The sequence below is a fragment of the Psammomys obesus genome, unplaced genomic scaffold (assembly GCF_907164565.1).
Source record: "Psammomys obesus unplaced genomic scaffold, mPsaObe1.curated_primary_1811, whole genome shotgun sequence".
Taxonomy (NCBI): Eukaryota; Metazoa; Chordata; class Mammalia; order Rodentia; family Muridae; genus Psammomys; species Psammomys obesus.
The window spans coordinates 10,447,341-10,469,569 of record NW_026595981.1 but is presented as its reverse complement, the minus strand read 5'-3'; the positions used below and the strand labels follow the sequence as shown (position 1 = coordinate 10,469,569).

At 39.0% G+C, this 22,229-nt stretch overlaps 1 protein-coding gene across 1 annotated transcript in view; it reads right to left on the bottom strand.

Moving 5' to 3' along the window:
- Bcas3 (BCAS3 microtubule associated cell migration factor) overlaps window positions 1-22,229 on the bottom strand; it is a 440,143-nt gene that overhangs the window by 301,111 nt on the left and 116,803 nt on the right. The window contains exons 14-15 of the mRNA XM_055619572.1: window positions 21,957-22,127; window positions 15,304-15,397 (exon numbers count right to left, since the gene is read on the bottom strand). Coding sequence (XP_055475547.1) covers window positions 15,304-15,397; window positions 21,957-22,127 — 265 coding nt within the window. The remainder of the gene's footprint in view (window positions 1-15,303; window positions 15,398-21,956; window positions 22,128-22,229) is intronic.

The window sequence follows — 22,229 nt, the reverse complement described above, 5'->3', positions numbered from 1 at the left end:
CATGGGGACTGGGAACCAAGCTGGACTGGAGAGGTGGTTCTGCCCGGATGCAGACCTGAGTTCACTCCCCAGGACTCCTGTGAAAATGTCCAGCCTGTAGTGCCGCACTGAAGACATACATTCGGTCTACACACAGATCAAACTAAGATGCTCGTGTAATTTACTTGTTGTCTGACCTCCACAAACACCCAGACACACCACATACACACATGTAAATTTAAATTTTAATAAAATACCCCAGCAAGGTATTTACTGAAACTGCCAATTGTACCTTCTATAAAGAATATCCTTGGGGGCTGGAGAGATGGCTCAGAGGTTAAGAACACTGTCTGCTCTTCTAAAGGTCCTGAGTTCAACTCCCAGCAACCACATGGTGGCTCACAACTGTCTACAATGAGATCTGCAGCCATCTTCTGACATATAGGCATACATGCACTACAGAATACTGTATAAATAATTAATAAAAAAAAAAAAGAGAGAATATTCTTGACTTTGTAAAGATGTCATGGTCATGTGTTCTTTGGCCAATCTGAGATTTCACGTTTTTGGTTTTAAGCCAGTGAATCAAAAAATAACACATTTATCCAATTTCCACAGCAAAAGGAACAAGTTACAAAGGGCTATTGTTTAGGAAACAGGATTTGTGTGCATGTGTCTATCTGTTTGGCTATTTAAACCATATCTGCAGAGTTCCTGCTTTGTACATAGAAGGCTCTGGGTTAAGTCTCCAGCTGTTGTCCCCAGGGAGGTGAGTGCCTTTTTACAATTAAACTTATTTTGAGTGATACCTGAAAAACACAGAAATTGTGTGGCTAGACACATGCATGTACTGCCTAAGTACATCAGGTGCAGCTCTTGGCTTTCTGAGCGTGCAGCGTGGTTCTGTACCCTCAACGCTGCACGCCTGCACACCTTACACCCTATCCACCGCACGCCAACCTCCTTAGGTTCTCTGGCAACCAACGCGGGTAACACTGTAGATTCCACCTATGTGAGAGACCGCTTGGCGACTGGGCTTCTCTGCCTGGCTACTTCAACCCTTAAGATGTCACTGGGTTTTTTTTCTGAATATTATTCCATCAGGTACAGGGGCCCCTCTATTAATTGATAGCTGAATTCGGAAACTTGAACCTCTTGCCTGGGAGTACAGGGAAAGCTACTCCATGCTGCTTTTTCAGATTACAGACCACTGCCATCTCTCTATAATCCAGTATGAATTTAATGATTGCACTTACTAGAGTCTCACATAGTACATTTATTAGTGGTGGAATTTAAGTTTCCGTTGTTTAATTTATCTGCTTGTATCCTTTTTCTTTGCTTGGTTTTATGCAGAACAATGTTTATTCCTCATGTAGACTTACCTTTTTCTAGTTTGGATTAGTACTGCTTCTGCTGCTATTGTTGTTGTTTTTTATGTTTTTGAGGCAGGGTTTCTCTGTGTAGCCCTAGCTATCCTGGAACTGGCTCTATAGACCAGGCTGGCCTCAAACTCACAGATCCATCTTGCCTCTGCCTCCACAAAGCACATACTTCTATAAAATAATGGCATAGGAGTGCTGGGGTTAAAGATGTGCTCCACCACAGCCTGGCTCTTTGGAATTGTTTGTAAGGAGTCTAGGGAAGACCAAGAGCACAGTTCTCAGCTACCACAAATTATGCAGTTGAGTTCTCCATATTTGAGGAAAGCATGGGGGCTGGCAGACCCATGGGAGATAGATGAAAACTACCTTCTTGATCATGGTACCTCCCCTACTAGGGAAGTAAGAAATCTTTCTTTTTAATATTTTTGCTTTAAGCTATGGCTTTGAGGATTATTCCAGAGCGTGCATTGTACGCATCTAGCTTAGAGAGATGGTCTCATTGTATTTTTGTGTAGAGTGTTTTACTGTCATGCAGTAACAAAGGGCATGAATGAACACAAGAGGTAAGATCTTCACTTACAGTCCATCTGTGTGTCCAATTTCCCTGGCAAAATGTAGGTCTAGGTAATGCAGTAATCATCACATAACATTTTCCCTGCCTATATACATTTTAGATGATGAAAAGTATTATTGTAAGTAACTTAATAATAGGTAATAATCTGTTAATACATGAATTAGCTTCTCTTGCACCAAGATCCATACGGCCACTTCACATTCCTTCCTTTTTGTGAGTCATTATGAACTCCTACCTCGGTCACAACCATTCAGGGCATGCATTTTCCTCTCTTGCTTTTTGCTCGGTTACAGTACGTTTGAGCAGCCACAACTCAACTGCTATCTTCTGATTCTACCTTTCTACAAAAATCAGTTTGGGACATTTGACACACAACAGGTACATCATTTTAATGAGAAAAAAAGGTGCGTATGTATTTCTAATCCATACATACTCACATACTACAGATGAACAGCAATATCCTTCTTTCACGACCAGCACTCTGCTTGTATGAGCATTTAAATGGAAGGCTGACTAAACCATGTGAATGGCATCCACACATGCACGTGTCTCAGCATTGATCTGCCTAGTTGTTCCTATGTAAACCCCTCCAAACCCTTAGGACAACAGCCCTTCACGTGGGAACCGCTGGATCATGTGTGTAGCCTGCCTCAGATGTTATTCTCTTCTATATACCCAAACAGAACCCACGAGTGAATTCATATGAATCACAAAACTTTTAGAAAATAGAAACTTAAAAAGGCAGAAAGGAAAGGAAGAGGCAGCTAGTGCAGTTCTACAGAATCAAGTGCTTTTGTAATTTACAATTTCCCCTTTTACATACATTCTGCAAAGAAACAGTAAGCTCCCTCTTTTTCTAGAAAACAGTTTTAAAGCATATACACATAAAAGGAAAAAGGAATATGGAGCAGACTGTGGCTAGAGAACTATTTGTGCAGCATCAGGAGACTAAACCAGACGCTGGCCAGGCCAGAAACTAAACCCACGCCCCAAACGAGGTGCCAAGCCACAAAAAGCATTTGCGTCATCTGGGAATACAAGGAAAAGAAGGGCTTCTAATTATAGGGCCTGGAAGCGGAAGCGCAGAGTGATTAGCTGTTTAGGCGCTGCTGTGTGTTTCTCGGGAAGCTTCCTCTCCCTCACTCCGTTTGATAGATGAGCACGGAAGCTGCTGTTGTCTAGCATCTGAGGTTGCTGCAGAATGTTAAGGCTGTTGTGGCTTCAAGACTTTTCAACTGGGCATCAGCTGGTTAGACCAAAGAGTGAAATTAAAGACTAGCAAACAGCAATGAGCACAGGCTATGAAATCTTGGTAACATGATTCCAAAATCCTATTTATAACACCTATCTAATTGTGTGCTTCTTTATCATGTACACACATTAGAATTCAAACACAAATTGCCAGTTAAGTCACACTCTCTATCAAAAAAGATTCATAAGCACTGAGGTGGGGTGGGAAAGAATTCTCTGTCAAAAATCAGACCGTAGTGCTCATAAAACATGTCTATACTTTACCATTAATTCTTGCAAGGTATTGTTTCTACTTGGATAGCTGCAAACCACTGTAAGTTGCAATGGTATAAAGGCAAATTTGTAAAAAAGAACAAAAGCAGAGAAATAAGATTTCAGGTTCAGACTCCAAGAAACTACAGCATTATTATATTAATATTAAAAATAACTATTAATGAAATATTAATAACATTCACTTAACTAACTGAATTCTGGTACATCACAACAGTGCACTCAAAGCTCAAAGTCCACATGTACACAGCATCCATTTCTTCATTAGCACACAAGGGCACACTCAACCCTTGTCTCTTCCCCCAACCCCCGGTTGTATTGATTTTTGCTTGGAGGCTCTGGGATTTGTTTTTGTTGTTGTTGTTTTTATTTTTGGATTTGGGGGCCACGGTGTGGATGGAGCCACATACGCTGTGCGCTTTCTGTCTCTGGCCTGAATCTGCAGTCCCAGAGCATCAATCTAGTCAACAGTTATAGAAGCATGTTACTTTTCAAAGACACTGATAATCTTCCGATCTAGGAGTCCAGAATATAAATCTTTATAAAACACACTACAAAACATCCTGAGAGAAACAATAAAGTAAACAGATAATTTGATAATTTGATGCCATCCTCGAGTTGTCTTGTTCTGTACCAATATAGGTCCAAACTAAATAGAAGATACTTACTACACACGTACAGTTCACATGGAAAAGTCTGATTCGGCTCTGACGTACACCCAGATGCCTGCATGTTTAGCAGCTAGAGAATAACATGTTGTGACAGTTTTTACTTCATTCGCTTGTCCCTGATCTTGAATGTTTGAGTATTTTACCTGTGCATGCCTGCACTCAGACTGAGGCAGCAGCATCAGAGACCCAGAGCAGCCTGGACTGCAAAGCAAGAGCCTGTCTCGAAACGCCAACAGTAACTCCTATAATGCTACCATCTTCAATACGCTTCTGCTACCACTTAGGAACTTTAATATAGTTATATCAGATTTCAGTACATGTTTACACATGGTCTTGTTTTTCCAAATGTTTAAGTATTTTTATTACATATCAGAATATATTCGTAATTTCTTGAGTTTTATTAAGGTATAATAAATAATTACATATAATGAATGCATCATATATCAACTTAGTTATTACTAAAAATAAGATAGAGATATCAGAAATATATCCCTATGTGTACAACTGTCTGTCTACTCCCAATCACCCAGCTCTAACTACAGATTTCATTTCTGCAATGACTTCATACAGCATGGTATGAAGACCTGTAAAAACTAACACAGGATTTTCTGGGCCTAGTCACTGGAAGAAGCAACAATTTGTTCACTTGCTTATAGAGTACAATAAAATGCTGCCATTTCCGTTGCCATTCGTCAGAGATTCTCACTTTATGAACTCTCACACTCTACTGCTACTTTCCGTGTGGTCATGCTTCATTTCTCTGAGGTGATTATGTAAAAGCAAGAAGATGCAATCAGATATTTAATGCTTGATACTATGAGAGAACACCAAATTGATTTTTTTAAATGACAATCCCCCCTCCCCTAACTCTGAGACAAGGCTTTCTGTGTAGCCTTGGATGTCCTAGACTCACTTTGTAGACCAGGATGGCCTTGGTCTCACACAGATCCACGAGCCTCATCTGGGAGTACTGGGATTACAGGAGTGCCACTGAGCCCATTGTATGTTTTTTTAAATTGTAATCCGCAATGTCTCCTGGATTTAATTAGCATGTTGATCATCATTGGATATTTACATCATGACTTTCACAAATTTCAACTTGACTTTGCTTTTTTTTAATTTCAATTACTTTCATTGTTAATTAACTTCATGTAATTATCTTAGTTTTAATTATGCTTCTACAGCCCCTCCCCAGTTGGTGCAGGTGTCCGGTGCCCATAAGAGGCACTCGATCCTCTGGAGCCACAGGTGGCACTGCCCAGCACTGCACAGCAAGACCTGAGCGCTGGGAGCTCAGCAGTTTCTTCCCAGTGGCCGGGATTCCTTTCAGTGTCTCAGAGCTTTCCGGGGCCTTTGATTTCTGATGAAGTCTCATTTTATAACAGTGAGGGACATTTTATCCCTATCTCAGAGACAACGGGCACAATCCACACTTTCTTTTTTAAAGTTTCACAGTCTTAGATTTTAAAGTCTATGATCCATTCTAAGTTTATTGTGTGTGTTTTTGATTAAAGGAATATCCTGTTTTTCCAGACACATTCACTGAGAACATTATACTTGCCAGGATAAGTTAATTCCTATTTTTCAAAAACTCAATAGTCCTATTCCATTCAATTCTATCCCAGTATGTCTGTGTTTAATCATACAGTCCTTTCTTCTTTATAATACATTTAAATAGCTTATATCTTTTACATGATTTATATTTTTAAAAACTCTATATAAGTTTAGTATCAGCCAGACATTATGCCACATGCCTGCAATCCCAGGACCTGACAGGCAGAGGGACAAGGCTATCTCAGCCTAAATTATAAGTTCCAGGCTAGCCACATGTGCAAGGTGAGACCATGTCAGAGACAGGAAAGAGAGAAGGGGAAGACAAGAGGGAAGTTGGAGACACAGAGGGAGACAGGAGAGAAAAACTGAGACCCTTGAAACAGGGAACCTTAAAATTAGAGTCAGCTTCATTTGATAACATTAACATAAATATTTGCTCTCAAAACATTTAACTATTAACATAAAGTAATGACAGAAAAATACCAGTAGCATATGAAGGAATAAAATTTATAAAAATGTTCATAGGAAAATGAAAGCATGGTGAGAGCGCAAAAATATTTCATTACTTTGATAAGGGAAAGTCGGGGAGGTAACAGAGTGTAGAAGATGGATATAAATCAAAACCTTGTTCAAAAATGAGTGCAACAATTTCTCAAAGTGTGAAAAGCCTGAGGAACAACAAGTTGACATCCATCAACACACATAAGCATGGAAACCCAGATATTAGGAAATAGGTGCAAAGGAAACTATTAATGAGCTAGGTCCTCTAGAGCGATTGGTGGGTGGAGCTGGAAAATTATCCATAGATAGCTACAGCTCAATTAACATCTCAGCTAATATTTAATGTATGACAAAAAAAAAAAAAAAAAAAAAGAGCAGTCTGAATGAGGCAAGCCCCAGGCTGAAGAACAGAAGGAAGGCTAAGGACCAGATATATACTCAGGGCCCCAGTACTTTAACTACCGACTCTGTACTCACAAGCAAACCATGAAGGGTTGTTTTTTTGGGTTTTTTTTTTTTTATGTTATATTTGGGAGCCTATCACACCCCCTTTTCAAGTTCAATAATATATGCTGTAGGCACCTAGTTATAACAAAACTAGATATTTACATATTGTTCCCGTGTCTCAAACTGGTTGTCTCAATCAGTTCCTTTCTCTATTTTTTGAGGCAGCGTCTCTCACTGAATCTGGAGTTCACCAACTGAACCCAGCTGACTGCCCAGGGACCATCTCGAGTCTGCCTCACCCATCGGTGTACTGTGATGCACATAGCCACACTTTCTCCACAAGGGTGTTGGGGTTCTGAGCTCAAATCTTCATAGTTGTGTGGCAACTGAGCCACCAGTGTGTGCCTCATGCTTATAATTCCACACAGTCCGACTGCGTACCGTATCCTACTGATCCAGTGCTCACTGCGCCAACACACTCAGGCCAGTGAGGATGGGCAGATGCTTCACTGACTACTGGAAATCCAGGATAGACCCTGCATAGAGCCAACATCATGGCTCTCCTTTTTGAAACCTCCTCTCTTATTAACAGATAGTTGAAATTACGTTAAACGACTATGTTTTATCTTAGCAATTAATGTCACTAATCCTAATTCCCACTAAGTTCCCTCTGACTCTCACATGATTACAGTGTGACAGAAGAAAGGGGACAAAAACATTTCGTGTGTAACCCTAACCATAACAAGATTATGAGAGCAGACGTAAATACAAGTGTACAATAGAGTAAGGACCCCACACAGGGTGTAGTGGCAGGGTCGGCAAGGACGCTTCAGGCTGTCTTTGCTACATTACAATACTGCTGAGTGGTGCTGATGCACTCACACTGTCGGAGGGAAATTCTCTTACCTCACTATTCTGTAAAAACCTGGGACACATCCAGCCTGATGGCTTGTGGCCGTAACCCTTGAGAGAGTAGGCAAGAAGACATAATATATGCATTTATGAAACCATCAAAGAATAAATAATTTAAAAGGTAATCTTTTGAAACATGAGTTTGAGGTCATCCTAAGAAACAGAATGATCTTCACAATAGTCTGGGCTACAGAATGCAAAACTGTCTTAAAAAATATGAGACAAGCAAAAAAACCTATGAGTGTTTACAAATATAAATAAAAATAAAGGCAGGGTGTTTCCTGACACTTTGCAATGATCAATGGGAATAGCTTCCATGTAAAAATATCCAATTTAAATCTCGTTAATAACGATTAACCCAAGCAACCACCTCCTTCACAGGATGCACCATTTGAGTAACCAGGAGAATTCCATTCCATTATAGATACAGCTAGCATCCAAAGGCTACACGTTTAATCTGCTTTAGTGGAGCCTCAACATTCATTTTCCTTTTATTGATGGCTGGAAAAGCAATTTCACTGCCATGCAAAGATAATTACTTAAAATGCAGATGTGCTGTACTTCACAGCACCCAGCAGCTCAGCTGGCAGGAGTGACACCTCTACAGAGAAAATCAATTATTTACAAACATGACATTTATTCCACAAGTGTCTGGGCTATTGCACCCAGTTGAGTAATTCTTTCTTTCAACTCCCAATTTAAGAAAGAACACATATCTTTTGATATCTAAGGCAAGATGGCACGGAACATACTTGCTGGTTTTTATTTCTCAAATAAAATATAGTTTCTATAGGATATTTATAATTCATAACTACAATAAACTTTAATTTTAATTATATTTATAATAGGTACATGCCAGCATGGAAAATAATTGCTTTTCAAGGAATAATTTAGAAATGAGCAGACTTTATTCAACATGTGAGTAGAAAAATATTCTATCTTGGCACTGCTAGAGTTTTTATAATTATGAAAAAACTAACAGACTTAATAAAATTAACTGTTCAATGTAAATTCATCTAGAACTGAGCTAACATTAATGTTTAATTAATGTTTACTTCTAATAAAAACACATAAGGAGAGATCCTGACCAGTGATAATCTATTAAAATACAAGGGTGAAGGAGGTCAGTAATAGTAAAAAGAAGAACAGTGAATATTTGATAAGAACTCAACTATGTGTTAAAATAGTATTTTAGATCACAATTTTATCCCTTGTTATTCTGATCTTAAAAGGGGGGAAGAATTTATGCCGGGACAAGAAGATAGAGCAACTGCTCAGGTAAGCTGAAAAATGAGGTAATATGGAAGAATAATATTTTATGAAGTTCAGAGAATTCTTCTAAAATGACACCTGAAATGAGGCACACAGACAGAGAACAAATAGTACCACATATTTAAAAGGTTGAAAGGGCTGATTTGACGACAAATATGTAATTGTTCTCTCTCTCTCTCTCTCTCTCTCTCTGTGGTGTGTGTGTGTGTTTTAAGTATGGAGATGGAAGTTGGTTGTTCCTCTCCACTTTATTTTTTAAGACAGGGTTTCTCATTTAACCTGGAGTTACTAGATTGAGGCAGGAGGATTGCACATCCCAGCAAAGACTTACAGAAAGGTGTGGGGGAGACTGGATTTAATAAAAATTTCATTTTTTCCCTATAATAAAAACCATTGAGAGGCCAGAAAATAAAAGTTCTTGCTGACTGGATGTAAAGAAAATATGTCCAACAAGGAGAACACATTTCACCAGGCAGAGAGTACATTACAGGAAAAAGAGAGACAGAGAGACAGAAGGAACAAGGGAAGGAGAGAGGGAGGGAGGGAGGGAGGGAAGGAAGGACAGAGGCAGGCTGTTTCAACAAAGAGCAAAACAGAAATGAAACAAATCTCCAGAAGACTGAAAAGACTGTCAGTGAAAATGCATTTCAGGGAGGAACAGCAGCAGGCGGCCCACCGAGACCTGTGAGGACTGTGCAGGGTTTGACAAGTTCTCGGCAGGCAGGGCTCAGACAGAGCAAACACAACAGCTCTTTCAGAGGAGCAGAGTTAAGTTTCCAGCACCTACCCTGTGGCCTACACCTGTCTGTAACTGCAGTTCTAGGGGATCAAATGCCCTGTTCTGGCCTCTAGCAGCAGCGGGCACACACCATACACATACATGTATACATGTAGGCAAAACACCCACATACATAAAATAAAATATAACGCATCTATTTTTTAAAGCAATGACTTAAAAGCTTAAAATGTGATTTAAAAAAATATGTGAACTAAAATCTAAATTGGAGGGCGGGTAATGATGTGAAGAAGGACCAAGCTCCATCCTGTGAATGCTTCACGAGATACAAAACGACAGGGAAAGTGTGCGCGTATGGAGAGAATGGCAATATGAGGACTCTGCTTCCTGCTTAAGAGAGCAAAAAACGTCAAGCTGCCCAGAAAAGTAGTGCTTTAACACAAAAGTTCAAGAAAATGTTACCCATTTTGTACCTAAATAATTGAAAGCAACAGACATATACCACCCATACTGAATTTACAAAGGTCTCAGCAAGGCATTTCTAAACAAATCATAAATACAACCATTAAAATATTTGTTTTGATTCTGGACTCAGAGTCACAGCTAATAAACAAGTGTGGGAATGCAAAATTAAAAAACAAACTGAACACAGCTGCTGAACAAGAACTTTCACAAGTCTGTTTACTGGCAACCCTTAATTCCGTTTCTAAAAGGTCCCACAGGACACAGAGCCACCAGTCACCCGCCAATGGGTCTACTTTCCTCACAAATCCACGAGGCACAGTTTACAGGATAGTTAACATTGCCCAGGAGATGGCCAAACGTCTGCTTTGCTTTTGCTTCTGTTGCCCAGAACATATTCATAACTGTCATCCAAGACTATGTCTCTTTAAAAAAAGAAACACTAAAACAAATTTACATATAGCACATCCTATATATAATATGATTCACCCAAGTAAGCTGGCATGAGAAGAGCCAAGGCCCAGCTTTAAAAACAAAATGCTACACACTTTTTTTTTTAATATGTTGTGATGGTTTCTTTTAAGAATCTCTCTCAAATTGCAAGAAATATTCTAACAAGCACTATTGTTATTTGTACTCTATTAGATGAAAATGTCATTTTTAAATAGCAAGGCAGGAAGAAGGCACCCTTGAGATGTAAAGTAAATAAACTAAGATATAAAGAAATAAACAAATGGCAAGGAATGATTAGAGGGCTGATACAGTTAAAATTTCTATATAAATAAATTTAGAAAAAAATCTTGTGTAAAGGAAGACTGTACCATTTAGTAAAGTATCTGTAAGTTACAATTCAAACAAAAACCCACAATTTGAAAGAAATTTAATACACCAAATAACTCAATATAAATACAAAAGTACCTATTGCAATAAGATCCACTCAAATTATACAACTCAGAATCTAACAATATAATTATTCCACATTTTTAAAAAAAATCTCATTTTATTTCACATTTATTACCAAACTTAGTAGCGTGTCCTAAGGAAGAATTCAAATGGAAAGTAATAAACTAATACTTCAGCTTCCTTGAACATTTTAAATAGACAGAAAAGAGGAATTCACACATCTATTTAGACATCTATGAACTTAACTGACAGGAATACATCATGTACACGCATGCACATGTAAATCCAAGAAGGCACAGAGAACAATGAGAAGCCAGAGTCCAAAGGAAATCTGGGGATGGTGTTCCAACACTGCAGGCTGAGACCAGCCTGGGCTACATACGTGAGCAAAAAGGAACTGAGGGAGGGGCTGACTAAAGGAAACCAGGGCTAACCCGGTGACTTTATAAGAAACTGAGCAGCTCCTAATTACTACTTGATTCACAATTTCCAAAGAATTAAAAATGGAGTAAGTTCCACAGCTTCATCAACTGAATGTTTTTACAGCATTCACCCGAGGAGAAGTATCCGGAGCCAAATAGTAATGATCTCAGGAGGAAGGTAAGCAACTGTGCGGCGTCTCTCGGGGGCTGCAGAAATGATCCCCGCACCCACACAGCCACCCACAACTACCTGCAACTCCAACTCTAAAGGATCTGATGCCTTCTCCTGGCAACCAAGGGTTGCATGCACATGACATACATGCAGGCAAATACAAATACATTCCTCTTGCATCTCTGCCAACAAGCTACAACACAGCATTGCTGCAAACTTAACTGAGCAATACTTCATTATAAACCACCACCACATATAGAGAACATTTCTCAAACCCTACCAAAATGATGAGACTGACATATTTTCAACCAGCATCCTGTCCTTCTCACCACCTCACTTAACTGGATATTGGACTTACAGAAACCACCACATCAACTGAATCACCAAATCAATGGAAGGAGGAATTGGTCAAAGACAGTGTTCAGATGAAGCCAGTATAATCAGAATTATCTGACAGACAGCTTTAAAAAGTTTAACATCAAAAGCCCTTCTCAAAATATGGTAAAGCCCAAGAACCAATTCATTAAAATAATATTTATTGAGAAGCCAAAATAACCACTTGTGAAATTTTTTTAAGTGGACAGCTACTTGGGAGGTCCTGTTTATAGTACCCAGCACCACAAACATGAGAACTAACAAACTGAGCATGCCACATGGTGTGGTGTCATGTCATGTGCTGTGTGTGTGTGTGTGTGTGCGCGCGCGCGCGCGCGCGAGTATAGTATATAGCAATTTTCAACAATATTCCATATTCAGGGAACTGTATAATAAAAATAATTAAAATTATAAGAAAATACGTATCAATTGCTGTGCACAAGATCACAGGTATACCAATCACTTCAGTGGAGCACTGACTGAGAAATAGTGGCTTCTCTGTGAAGTATTTCTGCTGACAGTAAGAAGCCTCAGAGATGGCTATTATGAAATTATATGCAACCACTATACAGAAGCGCTTGATAAATGAAACATATTGAAATGAATAAATTCCATACAGCCCAAAGGTGCTTAGGTCAAAATATCAATTTAAATAAATGAGGAAAGAAACAAACAAACAAACAAAAAATACTGGCTTGGTATATAGCTTAGTGACAGTATTTGCCAAGCATGTACCTGGACCTGTTCAACCTCCAGAACCTCAAAAAGAAACATAAGTATTGTTCAGACCGATCCCTTTTATTTCCAAAGCAGAGGATAAAAACAATGGTCATTAATCTATACCTGAGACTGTTAAAAAAAAATGTATTCCGTAACATTGCGAATACACTAAGATACTTGCCTGCACTATATAAAGATGGATGACAACAGATCCCTAGCTGAAAGGAAATTACAAGCTCACAAAGGAAAGAAACAGCTAAACAAGTGAACATCTCAAAATAAATGATATCATACTTACAAACAATGCTCTGGGAACAGAGAAAACTACATATAAGTATTGCCATTTTAATTTTATCGCATAGGACAGGTCACGCAGAATGGTGAGATGCGGACCTCAAAATGAGATCAGAGAAAACTCTTTGTTGGCGGGGACGAAGGAAACTGGCTATGTTTACACCGTGGAGGGTGCACAGTGCATCTTTACAGACAGAAGAAACGGCAGCTACCTGGTCAGAAGCACTGGGGGTGACGTGGAGTACGTGACAATCCAAAGGAAAGTGGACACAACAGAGAATTCAAAATGAGTCATGCGGGTCACCCAAGGGAGACTGACACAAGTGAACACACTTTCAAAGCATGTCTCCAATATTAACACACTTCCCCCAACATTCAGAGAATCACAACAGATATTGTCTGTGTTAATTAAATGAATCTTACTGATCATCAACCACTAGAATAAAAATCTCCCATCATCAAAAATTACTCATTAGGATATTGGGAGGGTGATTAACTGAAAGTGTCCACTATGACTTTCTTGTTCATTCTTTATTTAAAAGCGGGGGGGGGGGGGTGCACAGAGCAGATCGTAACCTCAACCCATCAGAATGGCTAAGATCAAAAACCCAAGGGATGATGCATGCTGGAAAGGATGTGGAGAAAGGGGAAGACTCCTCCACTGCTGGTAGGAATGTAAACTTGTACAACCACTTTGGAAATCGATCTGGTGCTTTCTCAGACAATTAGGAAGAGTGCCACCTCACGACCCAGTTATACCACTCCTAAGCATATATCCAAAAAATGCCCCACCATTCAATAAGGGCATTTGCTCAACTATGTTCATAGCAGCTTTATTCGCAATAGCCAGAATCTAGAAACAACCCAGATGTTCCTCAACGGAGGAATGGATACAGAAAGTGTAGTACATACTAAAATCCATATTCCTAAAGAAACTAAACAACAAGGAGGTCCCTAGGGAAGATGCTTAATCCTCCCTCGTTCAGAAGGGCAAACAGGATAGACATCAGAAGTAGGAGAATAAAGGGAACAGGATAGGAGCCTTACACAAAGGACCTCTAACCACCAGGGTATCAAAGAAAATACCAACCTTTGGGCAGAGTGCAGGGAATCTTACAAATGAAGGTGGAGATAGAAAGACCTAGAGGGGACAGGAGCTCCACAAAAAAACAAACAAACAAACAAACAAACAAAATCTGGGCCCAGGGGTCTTTTCTGAGACTGACACTCTAACCAAGGACCATGCATGGAGATAACCTAGAACCCCTGCACAGATGTAGCCCATGGCAGCTCTAAGTGGGTTCCCTAGTAAGGGGAACAGAGACTGCTTCTGACATCAGGGGATTAAAGAAGGGGCATAGGGGAAGATGAGGGAGGGGGCTACAGCGAGGATACAAAGTGAATAAATTGTAATAAATAAATATATAAATAAAATTAAAATTTTTAAAAAGCAGATCTTTCCCATCATTTAAAGTTACATATCATTTCAGAAAAATAAGATAAAAATGCTAAGACTCTCAGATACATCACCCAATGAGCAGGACCTGAAGCCTATAAATTTACAAAAAAAGGATCAGCTATGAAACAAACAGCAGTTTCATCTTTTGTTTAGAAACCAAGTATGTTAGACTTCATTCATTTTCCCCCAGTGTTACTGAGCTGACATTCATTCTGTTCATCAGTACAGTAAGAACTGGCCCATTCTTCATTAATAGAACTGTTTCTAACAGTGAAAGACTAGAAAATTACTGTTCTAGGTCAGAGGTCAATTGTTTTCTTAATTAGAAAAAACTCTAGAGCAAAAGAGGATAATAGGGCATTGCACATTTTTATTAATATTAGTCATCATCTCATGCCTTAAGCAAAACCAGAGAGAGAAAACTAAAAGTTTGAACAATGTCATGTGGAAAAAAACCTTATTACAAATAACATGTGTCTCTAATACATTAAGATTTGAGTTTGTGATATTGGTATTTGGGGCATGACTTTGAAGCAAAAATTAAGGAGGCCTCAGGAGCACTGTTTCCCAACTGCAGCGCTTCAAACAGCACTTTTCAAATGATGAAACTAGAGTTTTGGGTGGGTACGGTGAGATGGATTGTAAGCGGAGTCTTTCAAACACCACTTAGTGGTCCCGTTATTACCTGTCATACACAGGCACCGTGGTTTCCTCCCGGGGGTTTGTGTCCATGTATGCATGGCGTGCCAACAGACGCCAGAAGAGGGGGTGAGATGCCCTGAAGCTCAAGGTACAGGCAGTTGGTGAGTGTGTGTGTGTGTGTCTGAGCCCTTTGCAAGCACAACAAGGACTTTAACTGCTGGGCTATCTCTGCAATCCCCAACCCCATTACATATTTTCAATAGAGCTAGAAAACTCATGAGATAATGGTTTTCCAAAAGCCTTACCACTAGTATTGAAAGCCATACAGCACACTGGCTTCTCATGGGCAGGGAAGTGAGCAACAACGCCATCACTGTCTGAGTCCTCACTCAGAAGCACCTGCAGACAGAGTAACAATGGTTAACTGCAGTCACTCACATCACGCACCCCTCAATCCCTCACACATGTGAACTCTACTCAGCAATCCAAACATGCCCCTCAGAGGGAGTATAAATTCCAAAAACAGTCACTTGACATGACTGTAGATACTTTGCTAAAAAAAAAAAAAAAATTCACTACTTCCCCTATTATTATAAAGAGGTCAGAGAGTGAAAAAGATAACAAATAAACCAAATTATTATGGAGTAATAATATATAACAATTCATTTTATGTTTGATAACTTTTACATCTTTATTATATACTTGTGTGTGCATTCAAGTATAGGTGAACTTGCAGTTGTAAGCTCTCTCACATCAAGAAGATCTCAAGGATCAGGCTTGGCAGCAGAGACCGTTACCAACTGAGGCATCTTAAGACTTTGAATTGTGATCTATCATTAAGTTTATAGACAAGGAGACACTTTGAAAATACTGCTCTACCATGTTACAGAAACACAGGAAGATGAGGCAAGACGATTTCTGGTGAGCCTTGAGAGAAAGAAAGAATTTAGTCTGTAGGAATGCTGGTAATGTCCTTTTTGCCAAAAGTAACCCCTGCCCTGAAAGATACAAAGTCAATTCTTTTCCCAACAGGCACAAAAAGGAATGAACATTTTAGGAAAGCAGGCTTTGGTGCATGGCAAGTGTACTCAGGTTCAATTCACTTGCTGTAAACAACACTGATTCCAACTTCAGTGATTTTATATAATACTAAACTAATGATAAGCTGTTAATAATAAATAAGCTGTTAAATCAAACATCCTCAACTGTTTCCTGGACCTCTAACACAGCCTACAAATATAATATTATTTTCTGTGATTTTTATTCTTTTTTTCTGATTTATGTTCATATCATTTCTGCTTCATTTTTTAAAGATTATGCTTTTCCCTCTTTGAGGTTTCTGAAGAAATTACTTCCTTCTCCTGATAAGCAGTGATAGCTACATATTAAGCATCTCTGATGGGTCTATGATTTCACAATCCAGAGAGTTTGACTGTGCGGAGAAAACATGTAAGGGCCATTGGGAAGACTCAGTAGTTACAAATCGCTGTTCCACAAACCTGAATATTTCAGATCCGTCCGTGGAACTGGAGCAGAGGAAAAGAACTGACGCGACAAGCTGTCTTCTGACCCACATGAATGAAAGGCAAGCATGCATATTTGTGCGTGCAAGTGCACTCTCCATATAATGGCCAAGTACCCAAATATTATAATACCATTGTTATTTTTAGGGTGTTTGTACTTTGGCTTTCAATCTCATCTTAACCTGGACACCTTCGAATTTGATTTTATGTATAGTAGTAACACAGAGATCATTGATGGTGTTGGACTTAAATATGCTATGTATTCTAACATATAAAATCTAGTTGTTCAGGGCTGGAGAGATGACTTGGTGCTTCCAATCACTGGCTGCTCTTCACTTCTCAGCAACCACATGCTGGTTCATAACAGCTATAATGAGATCTAATACCCTCTTTTGGGGTTCAGGCAGAGCGCTCATATACATAAAATAAATTAATAAATATTTTTAAAATGTATCCTTAAAGAAAAGATACTGATGGTTTGCTGGGCGGTGGTGTTGCACTCGGAAGGCAGAAGCATGTGGATCACTGTGAGCTTGAGGCCGGCCTGGTCTACAGAGTGAGTCCAGAACAACTAAGGTTACAAAGAGAAACCCTGTCTCAAAAACCCAAAATAATAATAATATTAATAGTTACTCCAATGTTCTTTTTTTATGTTAAAAAGTAGCTTTAGCTAAGAATCCTAGTACATACTACAATCCCTGGGCTTGGCAGGCTAAAGCGGAAAGAAGTTTGAGGCAAGTTTAGGTTATCCAAGGTCGCGTGCACATACACACACACACACATGCACTTTTCTGGTGTTATTATTTCTAGGAAGTTCTTAACTGTCCTGAGTAGACTATGATATGTATGGCAATATATATTTTCATTAATTTCGAATGAATTCTAGTGAAATGTGGGCCCTTGTTAAAGGGCATATTTCCTCCAGATATATCAATTCAAGTTTAACACCGACTCAAACACTGACCACTATGTCGCTTTTTTAGGTCCTCCAATTATTATCTGCTGGGAACTAAAATAATCTTGAACTTAATCCTCCTGCCTCCACCTGGCACTCTTGGCACTAAAGGACTATGCACTATAACTGGCTGTTAGGGGGTGTCTGTCCTCTTCCTTGTTTTCGAGACTTCAAATGCAAATACCAATATCCTTAGCAACATTCCAGAGGCTTCGGAACTTACTTGTAACATGTTTCTATGCCTGTATGTGTCAGAAGATGAACTGCACCTCAGAATGCCCATACGGGATAATATTTACCTACTGCTTTACCTGCCAATTTTGACATCTTCACAGAATATACAGGGATATTTGGGGTGAGTGTCATTGGGGCAACTCAAGTTAAGAGTCTCTCTGGCAGAGACTTTCCTGATTCTATACTCAAGACAGAAATATTTGAGAACCATCTGGACTAAATGAAGACTCTAGAAATGCTGAATACCAACAATATTTGACTCCATTTGCATGATGTTTTCAAAATCACAGCAACAAGATTGTGAAGAGGAGGCAACAATCAGATGGACATGGGAGGAAAAGCCAGATAGTCTCTGAGTTCATGGACAGACTTCTATATAGAAAGTTCTAGACCAACCAAGGCTACAAAGCCAGACTCTATCTAAAAAATAAAATGAAATAAAATAAATACCTAGTTCCCTCCAAATACAAATAAAGAGAATGAGATGTAGTTAGGGTTTGAGAGATAGGAATTATTTCAGAATTAATAAATGCAAATATAGAATATATTCACAAACTTTTGAGTTTCTCGGTATCTAGTGAAGTGAGTTGGGCAGATTTCATTTAAGTAGTCTTTTCTGTAAAATATTTCTGTCATTTATCCATTTCTATGTTGAATGTGATTAGAAAATCCTAGTATTCTTACACATTTAAACTCCAGGCCATAAAAATGTTCTTGTGAGGCAGTTAGTACTGTGTCCTCAACATACAAAACGACAGGCAGAAGCCTAACAGCAAAAGGCCACCATAATTTTGACGTAGAGCAAAACCAAAGCTGTGATATAAACTACCTTCTTCTCCTTACAGAATGCAGACTTGAACAACACACACTCAGAAAGGTTCTCTGCATTGTATCCTCACTGTGCCTAAAGCATCACACCACCAAAACCATTAGCCCAGGGTAATTTTCCTACGATTGGAGCTGACCACTTATCTAAGCAGTGCGAAGCCACAATTCGTATCAAAAACTACATTAAACAACAAAGCACACTTTAATTAATACAAGGTATATTGAAGATACCTGGTCTGAGGTAAAAAAAAAAAAAAAAAAAAAACAAGCTAGATATAGACTGTCGTTCTCAAGGATTTTAGTTCACTTATTGGTTTTGCCACATTGCTAACTTCGATTACATAAATGTGTAAAAGGCAGATCATACCACTTAACCTCTCAAGTCAAGAAATACTTTTAAATAAAACATGAAAGTGACAATGATGAAAATGGACACAAAGTCAATTAAATCCATTCCTCCTTAATGCAGTTACCATGCAATGATCCCATCACTATAAAATCAAATTAATCAATACAGCAACAGAAAAATAGTGAAGCAGATTTTATATGCTGCCAGAGTGAGCGAGACTCTGTATTAAAGTCTCGGTGGATTTAAATCACAGATGTCCATGGGAGGGAAGAACATGATGGAGATGGCTAGCCATCAGTAGGACGGGCTAGAACTGGTGAGTCCCTGGGCTGCATTCCCTTTAATGCTCTGCAGGACGACATAAAAAAGCCCCACTCACAAACTATGAGACAGAACTATCTTCCTGAAAAATGATTCATGTAAATGAAAGAGGCAGTACTGTACTACCTGATTCTGGTAATAAATGATAATTAAAAAAAATTAAGAAAGAAAAATATAGTTCTGTGTTAATTTCCTAAAACCTATCTCTTTCCTATCTTATAATTTAGATAGATATATACATAGACTAATAAATACACAAGTACATACATACATACATACACAAATACACACACACACAAATACATACATACATAGATGGCAAATTTGTGGTTTCCCAAACTCCAGTGGAAAAAACATCTTTCCTGTGATACTTCTTGATAAGCATCTTTGATTCAATAGCTATCTATTTGTTCACCATAAGAAAGAAACTCTTGGAACTCTAGAATTCATAATGCAGTTATTTCCATAGTATAAAATCAAAATTCCCTCCCTTCTTCCATAACTCCTGAATTCCTTGACTGTTTCCCAGATTAGCTCCTAAAACCCAGGGCTCAAATCCTGAGCTGTTGTGATTACAATTAATCACATCCAAGTGATACTGGTAAGAGAATATATGCAACTATATGTATGTGTATGCACAAAAATATGTACTTACATGTTTATGTTTAAATATATACATGTATGTGTTTGTGTGTGCGTATGTGCCCATCCCTATCAGTTCATGTTTGTTCTATCTCGTGTTTGTCTCTCTCTGTCTCTCAATTGTGATATATAATGAATAAATTGTGAAGAAAACAAAATTTTAAATCAATACAATCCTATAATGTATTTGCTTAACCTCAAAGTTAAGAAGGAAGAAGCAGAAATTTGCTATTATACACATTTTAAAAAATATAACCAAACTTAACAACACAGAATTTCAAAATTTTTTTTTAATTGCAGCAAAGATTACTGTTTCTCAAAGGGCCAGTTGATCCTTCCACGGGAAATACCACACAGGTAGCTGACAAATGTAATTTTTCATAAAGATGCTGACACACATACAGTAGAAGTAGACTTTAACAAAATATGCAACATTAAAAGCCAATACTTTAAAAACTTAGATGTTTTCTCAGCACTTTTTCTGAATATAAAATAATCAGTGTTTAATAAACCTACTATTTTTCATTCTAGAAACATTTTCGATTATATTTGCTATAACAAAATGAGCAACAAGATTTAGATATTATGTCCTTTCAGAAATATATTTGATAAAAGTAGAACATGAGAGAAATTTCATAACTGACTGAAGAGGGGAGATGTGGCAGACGTTTGTCCAAAAACATCTTCTAAACAAACCTAAAGTTACAAAGACAAGTTCTCCTCTGTTTTCTAGCCAGCCATTCTAAATGATTCTAAACTAGACTGCCTGTCCGAATATGGTATTTTATACCAGGATACTGTCCTGCATATTTTATAGTTTTGTATTTCGTATTCTCCTGTTTGCTTCTCACTATTTAAAAGCAAATGTGTTCGCTGCGCGTGGTGGCTCTTGCCTACAGCCCCAGTTCTCGGGACACGCGGGCCGAAGGACTGCCACCGGCAGCCAGGGTGACAGTAACTCTTTGTACTCCAAAGCCGAAGGAGAGTGTTAAGGAGTCTCACACAACCACGTCGCTTCCTTTCCTGTTTCCCCCCGCATATCCAAGTTCCTCACACTGTTTTCCTACCTTTTCATGTCCTTGAGGATAGATTATAACATGACATTATACCAAAAAGCAGTGTAAACACACTACAACTAACTATAAAAGTATCTATAAAACCCATGCTCTGTGAAAGAAGACAGAGGATTCTTCAGTTTTCCCATCCGGTTTCACTCATTCCTGATGCCGGAACTAACAAATTGAAAATATCCCTTGCTTTCCAAGAATGGGTGAAAAAAATATAATCCAAAATAATTTTTAATTAATTAATTTTTTAAATAAATTACAGTTTATTCATTTTGTATCCCAGCTGTGGTCCCCTCTCTCATCCCCTCCCAATCCCACTCTCCTTCCCTCTTCTCCTCCCATGCCCCCTCCCCTAGTCCACTATCTGACCCTTGCCTATCAGGTCTCATCAGGACTGGCTGCATTGTCTTCCTCTGTGGCCTGGCAAGACTGCTCCCCGCTCAGGGAAAGGTGATCACAGAGCCAGCCACTGAGTTCATGTCAGAGACAATCCCTGTTCCCATTACCAGGGAACCCACTGAGAGACTGAGCTGTCATGGGCTGTGCAGGTGTTCTAGGTTATCTCCATGCACGGTCCTTGGTTGGAGTGTCAGTCTCAGAAAAGACCCCTGGGCCCAGATTTTTTGGTTCTGTTGCTCTCCTTGTGGAGCAACTGTTCCCTCCAGGTCTTTCTATCTCTCCCTTCTTTCGTAAGTTTCCCTGCATTCTGCCGAAAGTTTGGCTATGAGTCTCAGCATCTACATTAATACGCTGCTGGGTGGAGTTTTTCAGAGGCTCTCTGTTGTAGACTCCCGTCTTGTTCCTTGTTTTTACCCTCTTCCAATGCCTTTCCGAATGAGGATTGATCATCTTACCCAGGGTCCTCCTTCTTGCTTAGCTTCTTTAGGTGTACAGATTTTAGTATGTTTATCCTATATTACATATCTAATATCCAAAATAATAAGTTATTCATGTCTTTGGGCCAAGTACCTTTGGATTGCCTCTACCTTGAGCTTAAGCTTTGCAGGTAATACAAATGCCATTCATCCAGAGCTCTTACCTGGCCCTCTCCAACTGTTTCAGTGTCTATGACTGTGATGATGCCTGGTACCAAGGGGCTACGTCTTGAGTTGCTGTGTATGGCAACATCATCTTCTGTCCCCCCTGAGGGAAGCGTGCCTGTCAGCTGAGTCACCACTTTTCCAACCATCGTCAGGCCACTTTTCAATGTCTACACAACAAAAGAGACAAAGTCTATGACTTAGAAGAAAATGTGAAGTCTGAATAGAAATACACATTTGAATCTATTTCCTAGCCTCAAGTCTTTATTCTC